At 41.5% G+C, this 17,297-nt stretch overlaps 1 protein-coding gene across 1 annotated transcript in view; it reads right to left on the bottom strand.

The window, feature by feature from the left end:
* adgra2 (adhesion G protein-coupled receptor A2) overlaps positions 1-16,035 on the bottom strand; it is a 58,067-nt gene extending 42,032 nt beyond the window's left edge. Inside the window, exon 1 of the mRNA XM_088909214.1 lies at positions 14,850-16,035. Coding sequence (XP_088765340.1) covers positions 14,850-15,094 — 245 coding nt within the window. The 5' untranslated portion in view covers positions 15,095-16,035. The remainder of the gene's footprint in view (positions 1-14,849) is intronic.
* Between the last annotated feature and the right edge of the window lie 1,262 nt (positions 16,036-17,297).

Raw genomic sequence — 17,297 nt, 5'->3', positions numbered from 1 at the left:
TATCAACGGCTCTCCGCATCTGTGGACAAAGGTTGCTCCTTTGCTGTTGGCCTGTGGAGAGCAACAGCAGTGAAGGCCTAAGCGGTTTCACCTTTTCTGAAAGTTCACCTGGAAATCATTTTGTAGTACGTTATGTTCACTTATGGGTTTGCTGTGCATTTACTGTATGTTACCACATTGGACCAAGACCATAGCGTTGCTTACAACAACATTAAACTTTAAACTGCAGTATTTACCACAGCAAACAGAGCAGTATTGTCCATCCTGTAGATATTTGTGGCATGTTAAATCATGCAAGAATTGTTGTTCAGTGCAGTGTTATTCTCTGAAGAAATCATACTCAAAAAATATTTTTCTGTTTTGATTCTTTGCAAGTGATTGGTTTTAGATTTAACCACAAGAGCTGTTATTTCATACCTAACCCCCTGCCCAAAATAATTCAGCAGTTACCATCCCAGCCCATCCCATTGCCAAATTTCCAAATTACTATTATACATATACAGCATTGCCAAACCTGAACAGGCCTCAGCACTGTTTTCCTCATTAAGGCTGAGCCGAATGTCACTGCTTTCTGCTGAAATGAGACACACAGTGAGGCCAAGGCCCTGTCTGATAATGGCATTATAGAAATCCCCAAATAAAATGGGGTATTTTGTTCTTGAGATACTGTACATTTGACTCTGGCTGAATGTCTCCATTGTCTCTTACCACTGTGGTTTTAGCACGGTCACAGATTTCTGCCAAGTCTGAAAGATCAAACTTTTTTATCTCTTGTTGTGCAGTTATGCAAAACATGAACTATGTAATCGCAGGGTAAACAGAGTTATCCAAGAAAACAACATGGGCATGATTCCAGTGCTAGTTGGGTTTTTTTTCTTTATCTGCTCAGGGCCTTATTCCTGCAATTCCTTCAAGAAAGCTAGAAACTAGTTCCTGTGGTGAATAAGCATCACTGACCTGTGTTGGGAGCATCCCTGATAGTGGAATGGGAGTGTTATTGAGAAAAATGATAACCGTGGACACATGGAGGGGTCTCAAGGCGTTTGTGACAAAAAAAGAATAAGTAAAAGAGAAATGAAAATCACAGAGCTGGTTACAAGTACAAATGGCAAGCCAGTATACTGTATGTGAAAACTCAGTGCTGATACCAGGAAAGATGCTACAGTCATATGTCCTTCCAGCTTGTGAGTAGAGTGCTGTTGGAAGGTCACCTTTGTTGAACTTCCAAAACTCTGTCAGCTTGCCCTTTTAGCCGGCAATCAGAAAAGTATTGAACTTGGGAAAAGTGGCAAGTCTTATGAATTCCCGAGCTAGACTAGGGTGTAGCGAGCATCCTTCTGTATCCCTCTGTAAAACCTCAGACATTAACCGATATCGTATTCCTAAATGGAAGTTTTTTGCCCCACTAACATTGAGCTAAAACCAAGAAAGTGAAGAGGCAGGTACCACATAACTGCATAACTGAAGGGAGAGGACCAGCATTTGACCAGAATTCTCAGGTTACAACAGATAAAAGTTTGGTGTCCTTGGAAAACATTACCGATTCGTGGTGCTTTGGCACTATTGAACATAACCAAGCACCACCAGCAAGCCACCAGACTGACTGGCTGCCAAACTCTGCCCAGTAGTGTTCGCACTGAGAGTTTTGAGGGTGTGTATGTCATCATTAGGAATGGAGCAAAGGGTGTATGAGGGTCTCAAAAAGGGGCGGAAGGCTGTTTGTACTGTATGTGAGTCAGTGTGTGTGCATTCTCGTGCGCACATGTTTGAGTGTATCCATTCACAACGCAGAGCTGAAGGAATCACTCTGGTTCTCCCCAGCCTAAAATTAAAAAATCTGGCTTTTATAAAAAGGCTCTAATTAGAGAAGGGTGGCTTGGTATCTATTTTAGGAAGCTGTGGACTTGTGGCCACACACACCCACGTCCACACACCCACACACCCTGTGCACACACGTACGTTTGAGATTTGCGTGGATTCCCATAACACACAGAAACTTCCCATTCCCAAGATTTTGTATTCCCATAGCACCACAGCCACCACAGAAGTCCGGGCGCAATGTAGTACTCTTGTATTAGCAATTTAAGGCAGTAGCACAACCAGATTATCTTACAGAAGTCTTTCAAACAGGGCCAAAAAGGACAATTTCATGTGATCGCCTTTTCCACTTATTTTCTGCTATTTCTTTTCCCTACTATTTATGTTCTTGTCATTTTTCTCTGATTCACTGCTCTTGTTTCTACATAAATTGCTACTGACAAGCTAACCTTTACAAGGGTTTTCCACAAGTTATTAAGCGTAAATGTTGCAGTTGCAGCACTATTTATGGTTGATGTTGAGAGCCTTTCAACGGCCCACTCTAAATTTTCTAGATTGTTTACTTCCTTAAACATGTTTAGTCTTTTGTCGGGCAAACAGCAATGGGCACAGGTGTCACAAGTGCAGTTTCTCCCTGGCAGGGACTCAGAAGGCTGTCTGTTTGGCATTACACGGTTCCAACAGCCAAACAGAGCCTAAGAGAACAAACAGATCAACAGAGCCAGAAGACTCGTCATGTGATCCAGTGAGTTTGCAACACCTTTGAAGCTCCAGACAGTTACAACTACATAAAGAAGCTCATACTGAAAGCTTTCTAGTATTGCCATCGTACTATCAGGGCACTCGATATTGCCGGGATGATTCAAAGATTTTGTCCACAGCTGTAGGTACATGGCCACAATTCTGCTTCAGTCCCACTGACGGTAAATGAGAATGATCACCAAAGCATGAATGCTAGCTACTGTAGGTTGCATGCCATTCATGGTGAGAGAAGACCTGGCATGACACAAGGGCTACAGAGCCTCACTTAGTGTCGTACTGAATTGCCATAAATAATGTACACACATATGGTGGTCGCCACAGGCATCTTCGCCACAGACACCAACCCCTTTATTTCAGCTCTGACTCTGCACCCCAGCCCCATGGCAGGAACTGGAGACATCCTTCATGTGGTCAGGGCAAATGAGAGAGAGCAGAGTGGTGGGGACTGGGGGGTGGGAGGGGAGGTAAGGAGACAGGAGGCAGGAAAGGGGAAAGAGTGATGCAGTATGGATTGAGTTAAACCAAGCAACACTGTAATGAATGACTGTATTTACAACAAGATATAAATGCCTCAGATAACCATCAGGGAGGTGAGGAGGAGACTAGTGATGTTATTGGGATAAAATATCAGTTCCAGATCAGAGAGACAGAACAAGCTTGTGGATTCTTACCTCATGAGAAACATCACCAAGCAGATCTAAACCAATCACATTAAAACAGGCACACAAAAGAGTGGCCATATTCTGCGTATGTGGTCATACAAAGATGAAAATGAAAGACTGCCATTGCATTGCATTGAGGTGGAGTCATTTAAGATGCTATGACTTTCATGTTCTTGTAAACAGGTGTTCATGTAAATAAGCCAAGACCAGGTGCTGTGTATTTCATGCCTCTTAGCTTGAGTACTGTTGTATAGTCAGACATATGGAGTAAATTTATGCTTCACCAGTGGTATTTTCACAAGGCTCTGCATCTGACTGCAACTGTAATGACTGAAATGGACAAAAATGTTTTTTTAATGGGTAGACCACTTTCAGTCTCTGGTAAATAACTGCAATTAAGAAAAGGTTTATTTATTTAGGATAAGGATTTTTGCCAGATCAGAAAAACAATACTTGCAAGAGACGTTTGCGAGCAATTTCACAATGGCACAACAAAAGACCTTTCAAGAGCAGTAAGGCCAGCAGAGCAGGACTACAAGGACATGTTGGAAACTGCTGTGATATCAAATATCTGAAGAGAACCCTTGGCTAAGTCCTAGACATCATTGGTTGTGGGGGTAAAGGAAGGCAGCATCAGTGTGGAGCAGTGGTTAGGACTGCGGGTTCAAATGCCAGGTAAGTGTTGTTATATCCTTGATCAAGATACTTCACCTGAATTAGTCCACTACAATCCTCCATGTATAAGTGGGTACAAATGTAAGTTGTTTTGGATAAAAGCATCAGTCAGATATTTTAGTAAGGATGGTGCCACAGAGTCCCTGATATGAACAGGTGCTCTGATCCCATCTCAGAGCTTCGTCCATCAGACTTCTGTTTATTTATTTTTATTCGTAACCCCCACAACTGCCACCCACCCCCACCCAGCTATGTAGTCACTCAGCCCCCTTTCAGCCATTCCCCATGGGCTTATCTCTGGAATTCCTCTTGCATTCCATCTCTCCCTGCTCTGTTGATAAGATGTCCTTGAGGATGCACCACCAAATCCAGCTCCACATAAGCACACAAGGACACGTGCTTGCTACTCCCGGAGGATCACAGACACCAAACCACTTGACCACAAGGAATTCAAAAACCTACACACATGCAGATTCTAAAACACATACGCACACACAGGCATGCCACCCACACACTACCACTCCCGATATATAGTATTCATGCAGCACACTGAGGAAGGGCTATTCCAAATCCTATACTTGGAATATATAAAAGGTTAATAATAAGAGACTACTTGCACTATTCTGCCCATCAGAATTTCTGGAACTGGATAACACTTGCATCTTAATAGCCCCATCATATCTGCTAACAAATAATATAGCAAAGAGCTCTTTACAAGCATTAACAGAACCAAATATTTCCATGCCTTCCATGTGATCTCCTTTTCCAAAATATTTATTGAGTGCTTAGTCATGGAAATATTTGGCTTAACCCACTTAGCTGTGGGACAAATGCATGAGACAAATGCCTAGAATGACAGAAAACCTTATTGAATTGACAGATTTGGGGAAATTCCTTCAATTGATGCTGCTACATTGATATAGAATAAGAACGTATAGCAACAGGTTAGTAAATCCCAAGCAGTGTAGTTTCTGGGGAAAGTGATGTCATGACATCAGATAATTCAGGGTAGAATGAAGTTTTTGTGGGAACTGACATTTCTATAATGCTGCCAAACGAGTTTCCAGAGGAAGGGTACTGAGACGTGTTGCTGGTGGAAGAAAAGAAAGATTTTTCTGTAAGACAGAGGTTTCAGTTTAGGTTTACATTATTGAAATGCTTTAATATGTCTTTCTGATAACAGTTAACTTTTAATAATGAAACACATCACAAAAAACAGGGAACCATAAAAGGCTGCCCTCCAAAAGTAACATTTTTGGCTTGACATCAGTCTACAGATGTTTTTCCCTAAGAAAATCATTAATTTTGCAGAATGAGTAGTAAGATTACTGGTTTTGAATAGTAGGATGGGCTACCACTTTTACTGTTTTTTTTGCTAAGACAAGCCTTCCAAACCAATTCCACAATTCTGTACCTGAGCTCAGACAAACGTTACAGACTTCATTATGATCAAAGTATCAGTAAACTATCTCATGTCTCATCCTCTTTAGGACACACAAGGATATAAACCTACTGATTTTCCTCTAATAACTCTCTAAAACCCAGGTCTACCACTGTGTATTGCTTACACATTCATTTTTCTTACAGAGAACCTTATTAGGTTAATATGTGCCAAAAACAAATTAGTGAAACTTCCAAAATATATGGGACTAACGTACTTTCCTCACATAATTTCTCAAATTTCCACATGATTATCTGCATCAAGATCTTCATGCTACCCCAGGCCAGTATATACAGATGTGTTTGTACGTGCTCCAGACTTTGCTGTAGATGTACTATCTCATGTCAACACCATTGACATGAACACCAGACAGTCAAGGTATCTCACTTCATCTTCTTTGTCCTATCTTTCCCCTTCGGACTGATGCCTGTCCCATGTGTTCTGTGTAACCCCCAGCTGCTTTTGAACAGCTAGTCTCTTATTGGCCAGAACTAATTAACTCAAAGACTCTGTATCTTTCTCCTCCCTCACGTGTCTTAAACATTAGGTGATAACACTTCTAAGCCCCTTCCCTTCATGACATTTTTTCCATGTCTGAGAAGCCTTGATGTTTTTCTGCAGCTCTTCATTAGTTAGACGAATAACAATCCAAAGTGGAATATGCATCATGACACAACAGGCTAAGCAGCTGGAAAAAAGCAAAGCACATATAAAATGATGCATATACAGTACTACAAAAATCTGTTCTTGGAGGACAGAGTGGTCCATATGCCAGAACAGAACTGGACATGTTGGTGTTGGGCAGTTCCTCTGGAAAGGGTTCTGGGGGTGGTCATGAAAGGTCATGAAAGGTGTGGATGAAAGGAACGCAGGGAAATTTCAAAGAAGACATTTGGGTGAGTGTGTGTGTGGAGAGATGGAAGGCTTTGGCGTCCTGTAAGAACTTCATGAGACTACTTAAAGCTGCAGCCCAAAAACACAAAGACAGAAGCCAGAATTAAACTGGAACATAAAATAAAACAAAATGATTTTTGGTTGACAAATATGTTGGCCTTTTTCACTGGGAAAAAAGCAATTCCTTGCAGTTTTGACAGAATATTCTATTAGTGACAAATGTAGAACAAGCACCCCAAACTCCCGGTTCAGGCCTCTTCCGCCCTGATAAGAACCCAGGCATTGTTCAGTAGTGCAGTTCTAGAAACACTACTGTAGCTACACTGTGTATCAGGACTCCTTCTACTTCACAGCCGAACGTAATTAGCCTTAAATATAGACCCGCATAAGCTCACATCTGGAAGACGTTTGGAAATAGCAGTTTCCTACCAGGACGACTAAATATTTAGGTTGAGAGTTACTGCGTGTGGATGAACTTGTGTTGGGGGAGAGGGGGAGAGAGATGGAAAGAGGTTAAGCAGCTTCAAAATACAGTTGGAGGTTTTTACAGAAACAATTTTTACAAACTCCATGTTTTAGGAGCTAACACAACAGGGTTTTTTTATTAGACGCTTTCATTCTAAATGTATGGTTTAATCTCTTCACTTGAGAGGGATGAAAAAGAATGTAGACAACCTCTTTTTTGAAACATTAAGGGTCATGACTACTTTTGAATAAAGAACTGTAATGATTCATAGAAACTAAACTACTGGATAGACAGGACAGTAGTTCCAGACAGGAACAATACTTCTTCATACTCCAGGAATAATCAAGCATGAAATGTAAAATGCATTATCAAGAAATTAAATAACATAGTAATGATGTCTGTAAAATGTTAATTATACTTATTACGATGAAACATTTTTTCAACAAATTTCTATGAGTCAGAAAGAAACATGAATTTTATGATGCAACAGACCCACAAAATAAGTGACATTCTGTGTCACCTATCAAACAATGAAGAGATTTCAAAGAACATGAGACACAAAACTGTGTATTAAAAAAATAGCCATTAAAAAAAAGACTCCACCTGGGAAATGAATGCGTACCAAATGACACGAAAATGAATAAAACCAACCTTGTTTTTCCTTCTGGGACTTTCACAGACGTGCAAACGTTTTTATGTAACTGTTATGTATGTAACCTGATTACCAAAAGACGATCACAGTGAATGTGTGATGGGAGTAGGAAATGGAGGGAAACAGGAGAACAGGCTTTTGCTAACGTTTATTTAGATTTGACAACATCAGACTAATACTTTTAATAAACAATCCCAGTCAAGATTTCCTTCGGACACAAGCATCTCAGCAGGAACGCTCACCACAGCCAGCTGTCACGACTTAAACAACACATCCAAGGCTCTGACCTTCCAAACCAGTCTCACGATCCATAGACACTTGGTCTGAGAGAATACATTTGAATAATGTGCCTTGGGTACATCTGGGTATGCTTATTAATTTAATAATTAAAAAAGAACATCTGCAACACTCCTGATTTTTGGGCATTGAAGACAATCTCTTGCTGGGGCCTGGTATTCATCCAAGGTCACTTTGCAATGAATAAAATTTGCAGTCCTACCTTCCAGTGATTTTCTGTGTTAGGGGAAGAATTCAGAATGTGTAAATGAAAATGCACAGAAGCTATCGTCACCCCAAAGAAATACAAATCAAAGCAGTAAAATGTTCTCGGTTACTTATATAATCATTCTTTTCTTCTAAAAGTAACATATACTGCATGTAGGGTCCAGGACTATCGATTCTTACAAATAGACAGAAGCAACAATGTTTTTGCAGGAAAGTCCTAAAGCAGAAGATTCCAGTCTGATTGATCCCTGTGCTTGGTCTTTTCATAAGGTTTTTCTTTTGCTGGTGGGGAATGTGGAGCACATCCAAATATTTAGATTTCTCTAAGCCATCAAGATAATTTGCTTCAATTGCAGGACATTCTCTCATTTGGATCATTTGATTTAGGAGACTGGGAATTGTGAACGGTCAATCTTCACCAGATTTAAAGGTAAAGCCTTGGCTGTTTTTTAAACCTGCTGTTTGTTGTCTTATAACGCTTTAAGAAATTCCCCGTATCTTCAGGATGAAAGAGGATTTTTTCCTGGAGCTGTCGTTTCAGATAGCCGTGCAGGAGCTGGTCCTCAGACCGTATCTGGATATAATGGCTAGAAATGAACAACCCGGGAAAAACTGTTTTAATACTGAAGTGTGTGGAAGATGTGTGGAAGAGCAAAGACACAGAACACTTTCTCCTGCTGGACTTATCCGGACTGCTGACACTGTCGTTTTTTAGCTCTGTTCTTTCAGCTTGCAACTGCTGATTGGAAACTGAAGGTGGGTGTTCGGAGTGTAGGATGAGCATAGGGTAGACATCACTGCTCCCAGTGGTCTGGTGACATCCAGCTTGGGTGTGGGCTAGGCCTGGGTCAGCCAGGGTAGCCGTAGCTCATATAAAATAACGTCTTGCATGACTTGCCAGAGCCTTGTGAATTTGCAGTGCTGTAGTGAAAGATGTGCCTCTGCTCAAAGCCACGCTTGCCAGTGGGAGCTGGCTCTAATCTGGGAGAGAAAGTGGGACCCCTTCACTGTTTCACGCTGGTATGTGGGTCACAGCAGGGAAGTGCAGCTCATTAACTAATGGTGACACAACACTGCGGGGGGGGGGGGCCTAAGCAAATGCTTGATTCGTAATTAAAAAACACAAACAGCCTTTTTCTGTGTCTCTCCACGCTGCTTTTGTTATAAACAAAGCTTTTGTTATAAGTAAACACAGTCTGACAAAACTGTCCTTGAATGTCATGGTTAGGTTTTTACGTTTAAAGTCTTAACGGTCTTAAATCAAGGAAACATCCCGATTCAATAAAAGCATTACATTAAATTCCCTTGAACACAACAAGAATACTTACTGTACAATTGACACAATTTATAAATGTGGGTTAATATTCTCCATTAACCCCCCGATGTCTGTAGTTCTAATGGTTTCTAGTTCTAAATGGAGTATGGAACAAGCTACCCAGCCATGTCATTGACACCATACCCTGGCTTCTTTTAAGAATGCACGAGATCCTAGGATCAATTAGCTACTTAATACTACTTGGTTAATGACCTGCTTCCGTTTGTACTGTTTCTTATGTTCTGATGTTTCTTAGGTTGCGTGCATTTTTGCGTCCTTTAGTGTAGGTGCTGGATTTGGAATGCTGTTACAATAAAGTCTTATGCTGTGGGTTTAGGGTGAATGTAAAGGGGGAACATATCGTTGCCAGAGTGATGCCTGTTTGGTGAAAACAGACAGAGAGAAATCACTCAGTTCTCTGGGACCAGTAGCTCAGAAATGTTGCAATATTAAATAATGTGCTTGCATCACTGCTTTTCCAAAACCATCTTATGTTCTGGGAACCATACTACCAAAACAAAACCAGCCTTCTTGGAAGAGCTCAAAGAAGAGCAACCAAGATAATCACATGCAATTAATCATAACAAATTCACTTTCCACCAGAATGGCAAAAATAACTTGGTGAGGATTTTATTCAGGTGCTCTGAAGGAAAAAAAAAACAGAGCGGTTTCATGCACCACACAGGACTCCAGAACCAGTGATCCAAATGAAAGAAAAACAGAAAGGTGCAGAGGTGTGTCTTTTGGGAATAATCTGGGGCCGAATAGTGGAGCTTGATTTTCGGGGTCACCCGAAAAAACTCCATGGTATCTATTGGACACAAAGCTACTTGCAGCTTAAAAATCAAAACAGGTGGAATGGACCAAGGTGAATACCGGACCAAATCCATCAGACACCTCTTCAATCACCTTAACTGAGACATGCGCTGGAATCCTAAAACAGGATAAATCAGAACTAAACAATGGAGACAGAGGTGCGCTAGTACTCTAATGCCATAATTGTAATTACATCTCTCACCAGATTGTGGAAAGCATTTAAACTAAATTCTTGTTTGCCTTATTAAAAAAAATTTATAGCTTGTAAAGGAAAGCAACGCAGGACTTTGCGCTTTATAGACCTGCTTAATTTCACATCAGACTGGTGGACACAGTCTGCCTAGGCACACAGAAGGCGATTGTGCAGCAGCTGCCCGAGACTGCTGGGACATTATGGTATTAAAATAAGTAGCCAAGCCGCCATTAAAACACAAAGACTAAGGATAAAAAGAAGAGAAAATGTGTTTCTATTTATCCCAGTTTAGCGGGGCCAAGTTAGCCCAAAAGGGGGAGAAACTGAACTCAAGAGTGTTTCCTTTAATCGATCGTGGATTTAAAGCGACACTCAGAAGGGAGTAACACTTTGTTTTATGGATCTGCTGCAAAGAGCGAACGTCGTTTGGCCACTTGGCTCCATAACATCGGAACATATAATGTAGTTCATGAATTTCTAATTTTCGGTTAAACCATAACTGGATCAGTTTCAGACACATTTCAAAAAGTGTTAACTGCTAAACCCCAATTGTTTGACCTAAACGTGAACTCCACACCTACAGCATGACACACCACTTTCATCCATCTGAGACTGATACTGATAACTGTGGTGAATGATGTAACGTGATGCTATGATGATGCACACTTCCAAAACACATACAAAGAGGACGTCTGGAGGACAATTCAGCCTGTGGACATATTATTTTCGTAAGCAACATGCAATTTAACCAGCAAAAATAATTTGTATGTAAGATTACACATTTTATCACAAAGTTGTTTACAGTGACAAAATTATTTGTTTTAATTATATGTTCGCACAAATTGGAAATTAACTGAATTGGTTCCTGATTTACTTGCGGAACCTAGACCACAAGAGATATCCTAACACTATAAGGTATCTTAAAAGGAATCAGTGCAGGTGGACATATTTAAATGACACAACACAGCATGAATTAAAAGCAATTTGGGAGAAAACATTTTTCGAATACAAAGGTAGGTCAAAATTGTTTGGAATGCCTTGCCAAGCTTAAACCGGCATAGTGCTAGGGGATACGTTGTGAATGAGGTAGATTACTGAGCTCATGGAATGTGAGCAGACTCTGGTGGGCCTGTGTTTGATTTTTTTACTAGAGTCTGTTTCACCTCAACCATGCAACTCTGACATCATGTACTGTAGCATGAGATCAGACAGACTAGGCATCATTCAACAGTCCCTATTAACAACAATTCAGACAGAGGAATATTATTGATTTTTCAAATACGTTACTGCATTTAGAATTGTTACCAAATGATAAAGAGAACCTTATTCTCACCTTATGGTGCATTAAAATATGTTTACAAGTTATCTTCGTGCAAGGCTATGGCACCATAGAATACAGCTGTTTGGTTGTAAAACCATGTACTTTCACCAAGACACAGCAATACATGTAACTAAAATGCCTGTCTATATTTGCCATTAACCATTTTAGCACAGACTGGATTTATCACGGTCATTCTCCTTTTTCAGAGAGCTCAGCAACATACTGTAAAAAGGTTCAAAAGCCTGTTCCTACCTTGGACTGTAAGTTCTGCCATCAGCAAACAGGCCCAAGATTTATCTTACCATTCATAATATACGAGCTATGCTCTGAAATAAGCATATACCCTTAATCATGCCATAAATGGGATGAAGTGGAAAACAGAAGGGCTTTCTGATACCTTTTAATGTGACTATCCAAATCAACCCTAAGACCAGAAAACACAAGCCTATCTCTTGGCTAATTCAGTACCTGAGCCAGCCAAGATAAAAAATTGGTTGCAGCTGCATTAAGGCTTTCTTATTACAGCTCAGCTTGATTAATTTCTGATTTTCCATCGAAGATAAACTAACATTTACTAGCTATTTTTAAACGGTTTCAAAATGTGTGTGCAACTTTCGAACTTACATTCTTACTAATAGAATGAATTAATTAATTCTGAATTCTGTAGCATCGGATGAACTAAGGATAAAAGTTTCACCCTGTCTGGATAACTATTGTTTTGGTGGACATACAACTAATTTATGTTTACAAACGACAGCCTGGTGAGCTGCAGCTCGCTTTTGAAAAATACGCAGGAAGACCAATTCCACTAACAGGATGCAGCAAAGTGATAACAATCAGTTACTTCATAGATCCTTTGTTGCTAATAAACTGATAGTTAATACATATTCTAAAAAGTATATAAGCACCATATATACGTTCTCCTCTCTTTATCATACACAGATCATACATGTGCACTTAAACAACGCCATATAGTTATCTAAAATATAGGATATAAACAGTACATGTATTTACCCCCGCCCCCCACAAAACAAATTACATCATTGAAACATTCGCTACCCAGTGTTGGCTAAAAAATCTCTCATAAATAATTTTTTTTAAATATAAGACGTCTTTGTATCGTCTAATAAGACTGAGGAAATTGTGGAACGGTAAAAATGGCTTTTAGAAGGTGAGGTGTTCTAGTTTATGAGGATGAGGAGTAACACCTTTCCCTTGTAGCTCACAAACGATCTAAAACTTTATCCATTGAGACGTTGCCACCACAGAATACAGTAGCACAGTCCTCGAATATGTCACGCCTTCGAATTCAGGGCAACCTCTGCTGGGATTCCTGCGCGTAAGGCACCGGTTACCTCAGCTGTTCGAGGCGACTGCTGGAGGTGAGCGCTGCAGTTCACCGAGAGGGCCTGGGCCTAATTCGGTAATGATAACTAACACGTGAAACAGGGAGAACGATTTCCTTTCAACTCGCCAAACCCGAGCAAGAAAACACTACTAACAGCGTAATTGGAGGCAGGCGTACTTCACGAGATGTGGGAGCGCGTATTAACACACTTGGGTCTACAAATACGTTTTCAACGCTTTATTATTGTGAACATGGATATGTATATATAATGTTATCAGAAACATACTATACTTCACGCTCGAGCTGCTATGAAGCATCGTTTAATATTAAACAGAAATTATTTATTTCTTACATTAGCTTGTATTTTTTTTTTGTATTTGATTTTAGTTCTGGGAAAGTGTTATTCTCCTCCACGAGTTATAGCGTTTAGTCCGCAAATGATCATGGAGAAAAAACACAGAATCGTGGCCTCATGCTTCAGAGATTTAACTACAATAAGTATTTAAACCACTCCAAGCAACGGTGGTTTAAACAAGTTTCTTGGGGGGGGAAACCAACTTTGACATAAGGTAACGAATGGAATAAAGCTAGTTGGAAAATTAGTTTGAAATGTAGTTTGAAAATTAGGCCGTACGCATTGCTCTTAAAATGCTTCTACGTGAAATTTAAAAATACTCGAAAAAGAAGAATCTGATGTTTTAAGAAATTAAAGTGTAACAGAATGTTTTTCTATAAAGCGAACTGGATTTGGAATTCACGGGGCAAACGATGTAGAAAAGGCTCGTGCTAAATGGCCCGCTACATGCAGTTTATATACAATAGCGAACTACTGTACTGTACGTCATTAAACGACATGAAAACACAATGCAAGCTGGCTAGTTCTCTTGCTGCATAATGTTTTTACTGTAAAAAAAAAGAGCTGTCGAACATATAAACAAACGCGCGCCGCCCCTAAAGACACAGATGAGCGACAGTGTGTCCCACACGCTTTTAACTCCATGCCAACAGAAAATGAAATACAACTTATTCCACCTTCATTCGCTAAACGTCGCCCACTTTTTTTTCCTCGTGACTTCATCGGTCGCCTCTGAACCTGAGCCAGCTCTGGCATTTGTTGTTTTGCGCAGTTACAAAAGCCTCGGTTCAGATACACGCTTGCAATACCGCCGCTGTCTTAACGGCGGGCAAACCCGTCAAGTTGTAAAACACGGCTGGGACGACGGGGACCCGCTGAGTTATTCTCTAAGCCGATTCTAGCTGCATCACAGCACCGGAGCTAAAAGAAGCAGATAACGGTCCGACGTCCGTGGCTGGCCGTGAGGCGTCATGAGCGTAGTCTTTGTGGATCCATCAAGGACAGGGAGCTTGTACTGCGTACAGGGAGGAGGTTGAAACCCTGGCAGCATGGTGCCAGGAGAACAACCTCTCTCTGAACATCAGTAAAGACATTTCATTGCCAGCAACTACTGCCGCACGCTGTATTGTTGTGCATTTGATCAACTGATTGATTGATTGAACTCTCTGCATTGACTCAAATGCTGTACAACACCTCTGCTCTGCACCCCTGGTCTGATACTCAAGAGTAGAAATGTGTGTGCGGTCAAATGAATGAAATGTGTGTTTGTGAAGAAAACGGTGAATTATGCCCAATACGTCAATGTCACGGTATTTATGATACTGGTATGGGAGAATGCCTTAATTGTATATGTTGAGAGTTCGGGTCCGACCCGGCCACCAAGAAGCAAGTAGAGGTCACTTCCACGTTGAACGGTACAATGAAAGAAAAAAAAATACTCTTAATTTAACTTTGCAGAGTGGAACTGACCTCTGCTTCCCCCTGAATTGGACCTGATTCTTTTTTTATCTTGCTATGGTAAAGAATGCATGGCCAGATCTCGACTTCACTCCCTTCGCACTTCACGCCCTCTCCTGCTACCGTTTAAGACGTGGGCCGAAAACTCCGAACTCCTTCTTGTACTCACAGGGTGACGGTCAGGTTGGGGAGCAGTCTAGCCTGGGGCGGCTCGGTCAGTTCTTCTCCGATGCAGCTCACTTTCTTGCGGGAAGCCGTGGCGTGAGACTTGGAGCGGTCGTCGGTGCAGCGGCAGCCGCTGATGGTGGTCAGCTCGGAGCAGGCTTTGGCCGGCCGAGAGCCGGAGACGGCGAAAAGAACAAGCAGCAGAAATAAGGGGAAACAGAACGGCACGCCAGCCCCCGGCACCCGCATTGTCCCCGTCTGTTCAGCCTCAGCTGTCCCGCTGTCAGCCCATGTCTCCGAGGGTGCAAATCCGCCGATTACTGGCGCGGGATCATTTGTAGGTTTGCAAATTAATTTCTGTGTCTTCTGGTTGAGACTGCGCCGAGAACCGCGCTGCGGGGATGTGTTAAGACCTTGTTAAAAGTTTGTTCCTGAAAAAAAGGCAGGGAAATCAAAAATGGCCAAGCCAAGCAAATCTCCTCTTGCTGTCAAATTATTAGTGATCAAAGAAAAATCCAGAAGCTGTCACTTTTCAAAACGTGCGCTCCGTTATGAAAACCTCAACTGTCTTAAGTGACGTCTAGCACAGCTCAATAGTGTTTTAATACTATCTCGGATAAAATGAATGCCAAATACATTATTATTGATTAAAAGACAAAAGCAAGCACTGTTGTGTTGGTTTTAAAGCAGTTGTTCTTCACTCGATAGAGTTCCAAAGGGAAACGTTAATGAAGTTGTTTCTAAATGAGGCAATTAACTGTTTCTTAGAACTTTCACTCCGTTTCATCCCTCCGAATGGATTCCTAATGACATTTACATTGTTCAGCCGAGAAAACCGACCCTTGGGTTGGTTATGAGCCGTCTAAGAATTCGTGCTGTACAGTCCTCTGGTGAAAAACAAATTTCTTTCCTTCCTCTTCTGGTATCCTGTACAGTTCATTGAAGCGCATGACAAATGAAATAGGAATTACAGCCGTACTGTAATTCCCAAATTTGGGAGCTGACAGGACGCGGGGACGTTTCTTTCTTATTTTTCATGCACCAAGTTGCCAGTTTTGGAGTTGATTGTTCCGTTATCAATCTCCTGGTATCTTTTAAATAAAGAACTCCTATGTGGAAAGCAGAGCGCCGGTCCGGATAACGGTAGTGGGAGCCCTGGGCGGCTCGGTTGTGATGGCTAAGCTGTAGCGGTCTGCGCCTGCCACTCTGTCACACTCCACTCCAGTCAGGGCCTCCAGAGCGCGCATCCCCTCCCCAGCGGCGGGGAGCGCGCAATTCTTCAGGGTCCTAGCGCGGGAAACGCCACGCGTTTAGCACTCATGTTGGCAATAGCAAGAAAGAAGTTTTCACCCTGCGTCCTGAGGAACACTTGAGCATGATCACGGATCTGCTATAGCCGTGTATGAAATTGAAAACGACGTTTAAAAAAAAACTTTTAAATGAACAGACGTACAGTATATTCTGTAACACAATGTATAACTTTTTTCTGTATTCCACTGGCTTCAACCAATATATAATTATATTTATTATAAGAGACTCCAGAATTCCCAGTTCATCTACAGCAGGGGTGTCCAGTCCTGGTCCTGGAAAGGGTGGTTTGTAGGTTTTCTAGGTCTCTTAAAAAAAACCATAAAGCACTTAAAAAGCTGGGTGAAGTTTTCAAGTGCTTGTATTAAGCCAATAATGAGCTGATGTAGGCTGTTAACAGATGAGTTGGAATGCAAGCCTGCAGATACAGTTCCAATCCAGATCGAGGTTCTCCTTGCCCTGGTCTGAAGAGTACTGTACTTACCTTACAATCAGTATAATATGAAGTAAACCTTAATCAGTCGCAACCGATGCCCTGTCTAGGGTGTATCCTGCCTTATTCCCATTGTCTGCTCTACACAGAACCTGTCCTGCACTAAGATAGAAATAGTTACAGAAAAAGAGTGGATACTCTGGGTTAGGTCAAGGAACGGCCTGGTGAGATCTTTAGATCAATTAACAACTAAAGTCCACAGCTAGATGGCTTCAACAGCCTGCTCCCATTCGCTGCCTTTCCTCTGGTCCTGTATTAGTAAAGGGATTATGATGAGGAGGTAGTTTGATGTTGACCAAAAGGTGCTAAACTGGATGGATCTGACACAGGCAGTGACGATTACCCCCAGTTTTTGTCACCCTCCACCAAACACACTCCATAAACGATTTGCGCAGCATTGGGGCAATGCGTTAGAATTCTAAAAGCAGGTCTTCCGTTCTGAGCACACTTCCATAGATGGGTGCTGAGCAGGCACCAAGGTGTTCAGGTCCATGTTCAGACAGCTCAGCCCATCTGGATTCATTTTGCTTCACTCTCAGTTGTGTGAGATGTGAACTATTTGACTTCATTTTCAATAACCTAACCCATTTCACCTTGCAGGGGGAATATAGCCCATCTAGGGCGGAGCGGTGGCTCTGTGGCCAAGGATCT

This window comes from Atractosteus spatula, chromosome 2, assembly GCF_055471065.1.
Source record: "Atractosteus spatula isolate fAtrSpa1 chromosome 2, fAtrSpa1.hap1, whole genome shotgun sequence".
NCBI lineage: Eukaryota > Metazoa > Chordata > Actinopteri > Semionotiformes > Lepisosteidae > Atractosteus > Atractosteus spatula.
Note: the sequence above shows the minus strand (reverse complement) of the source record. Positions and strands in the feature narration are given on the sequence as shown.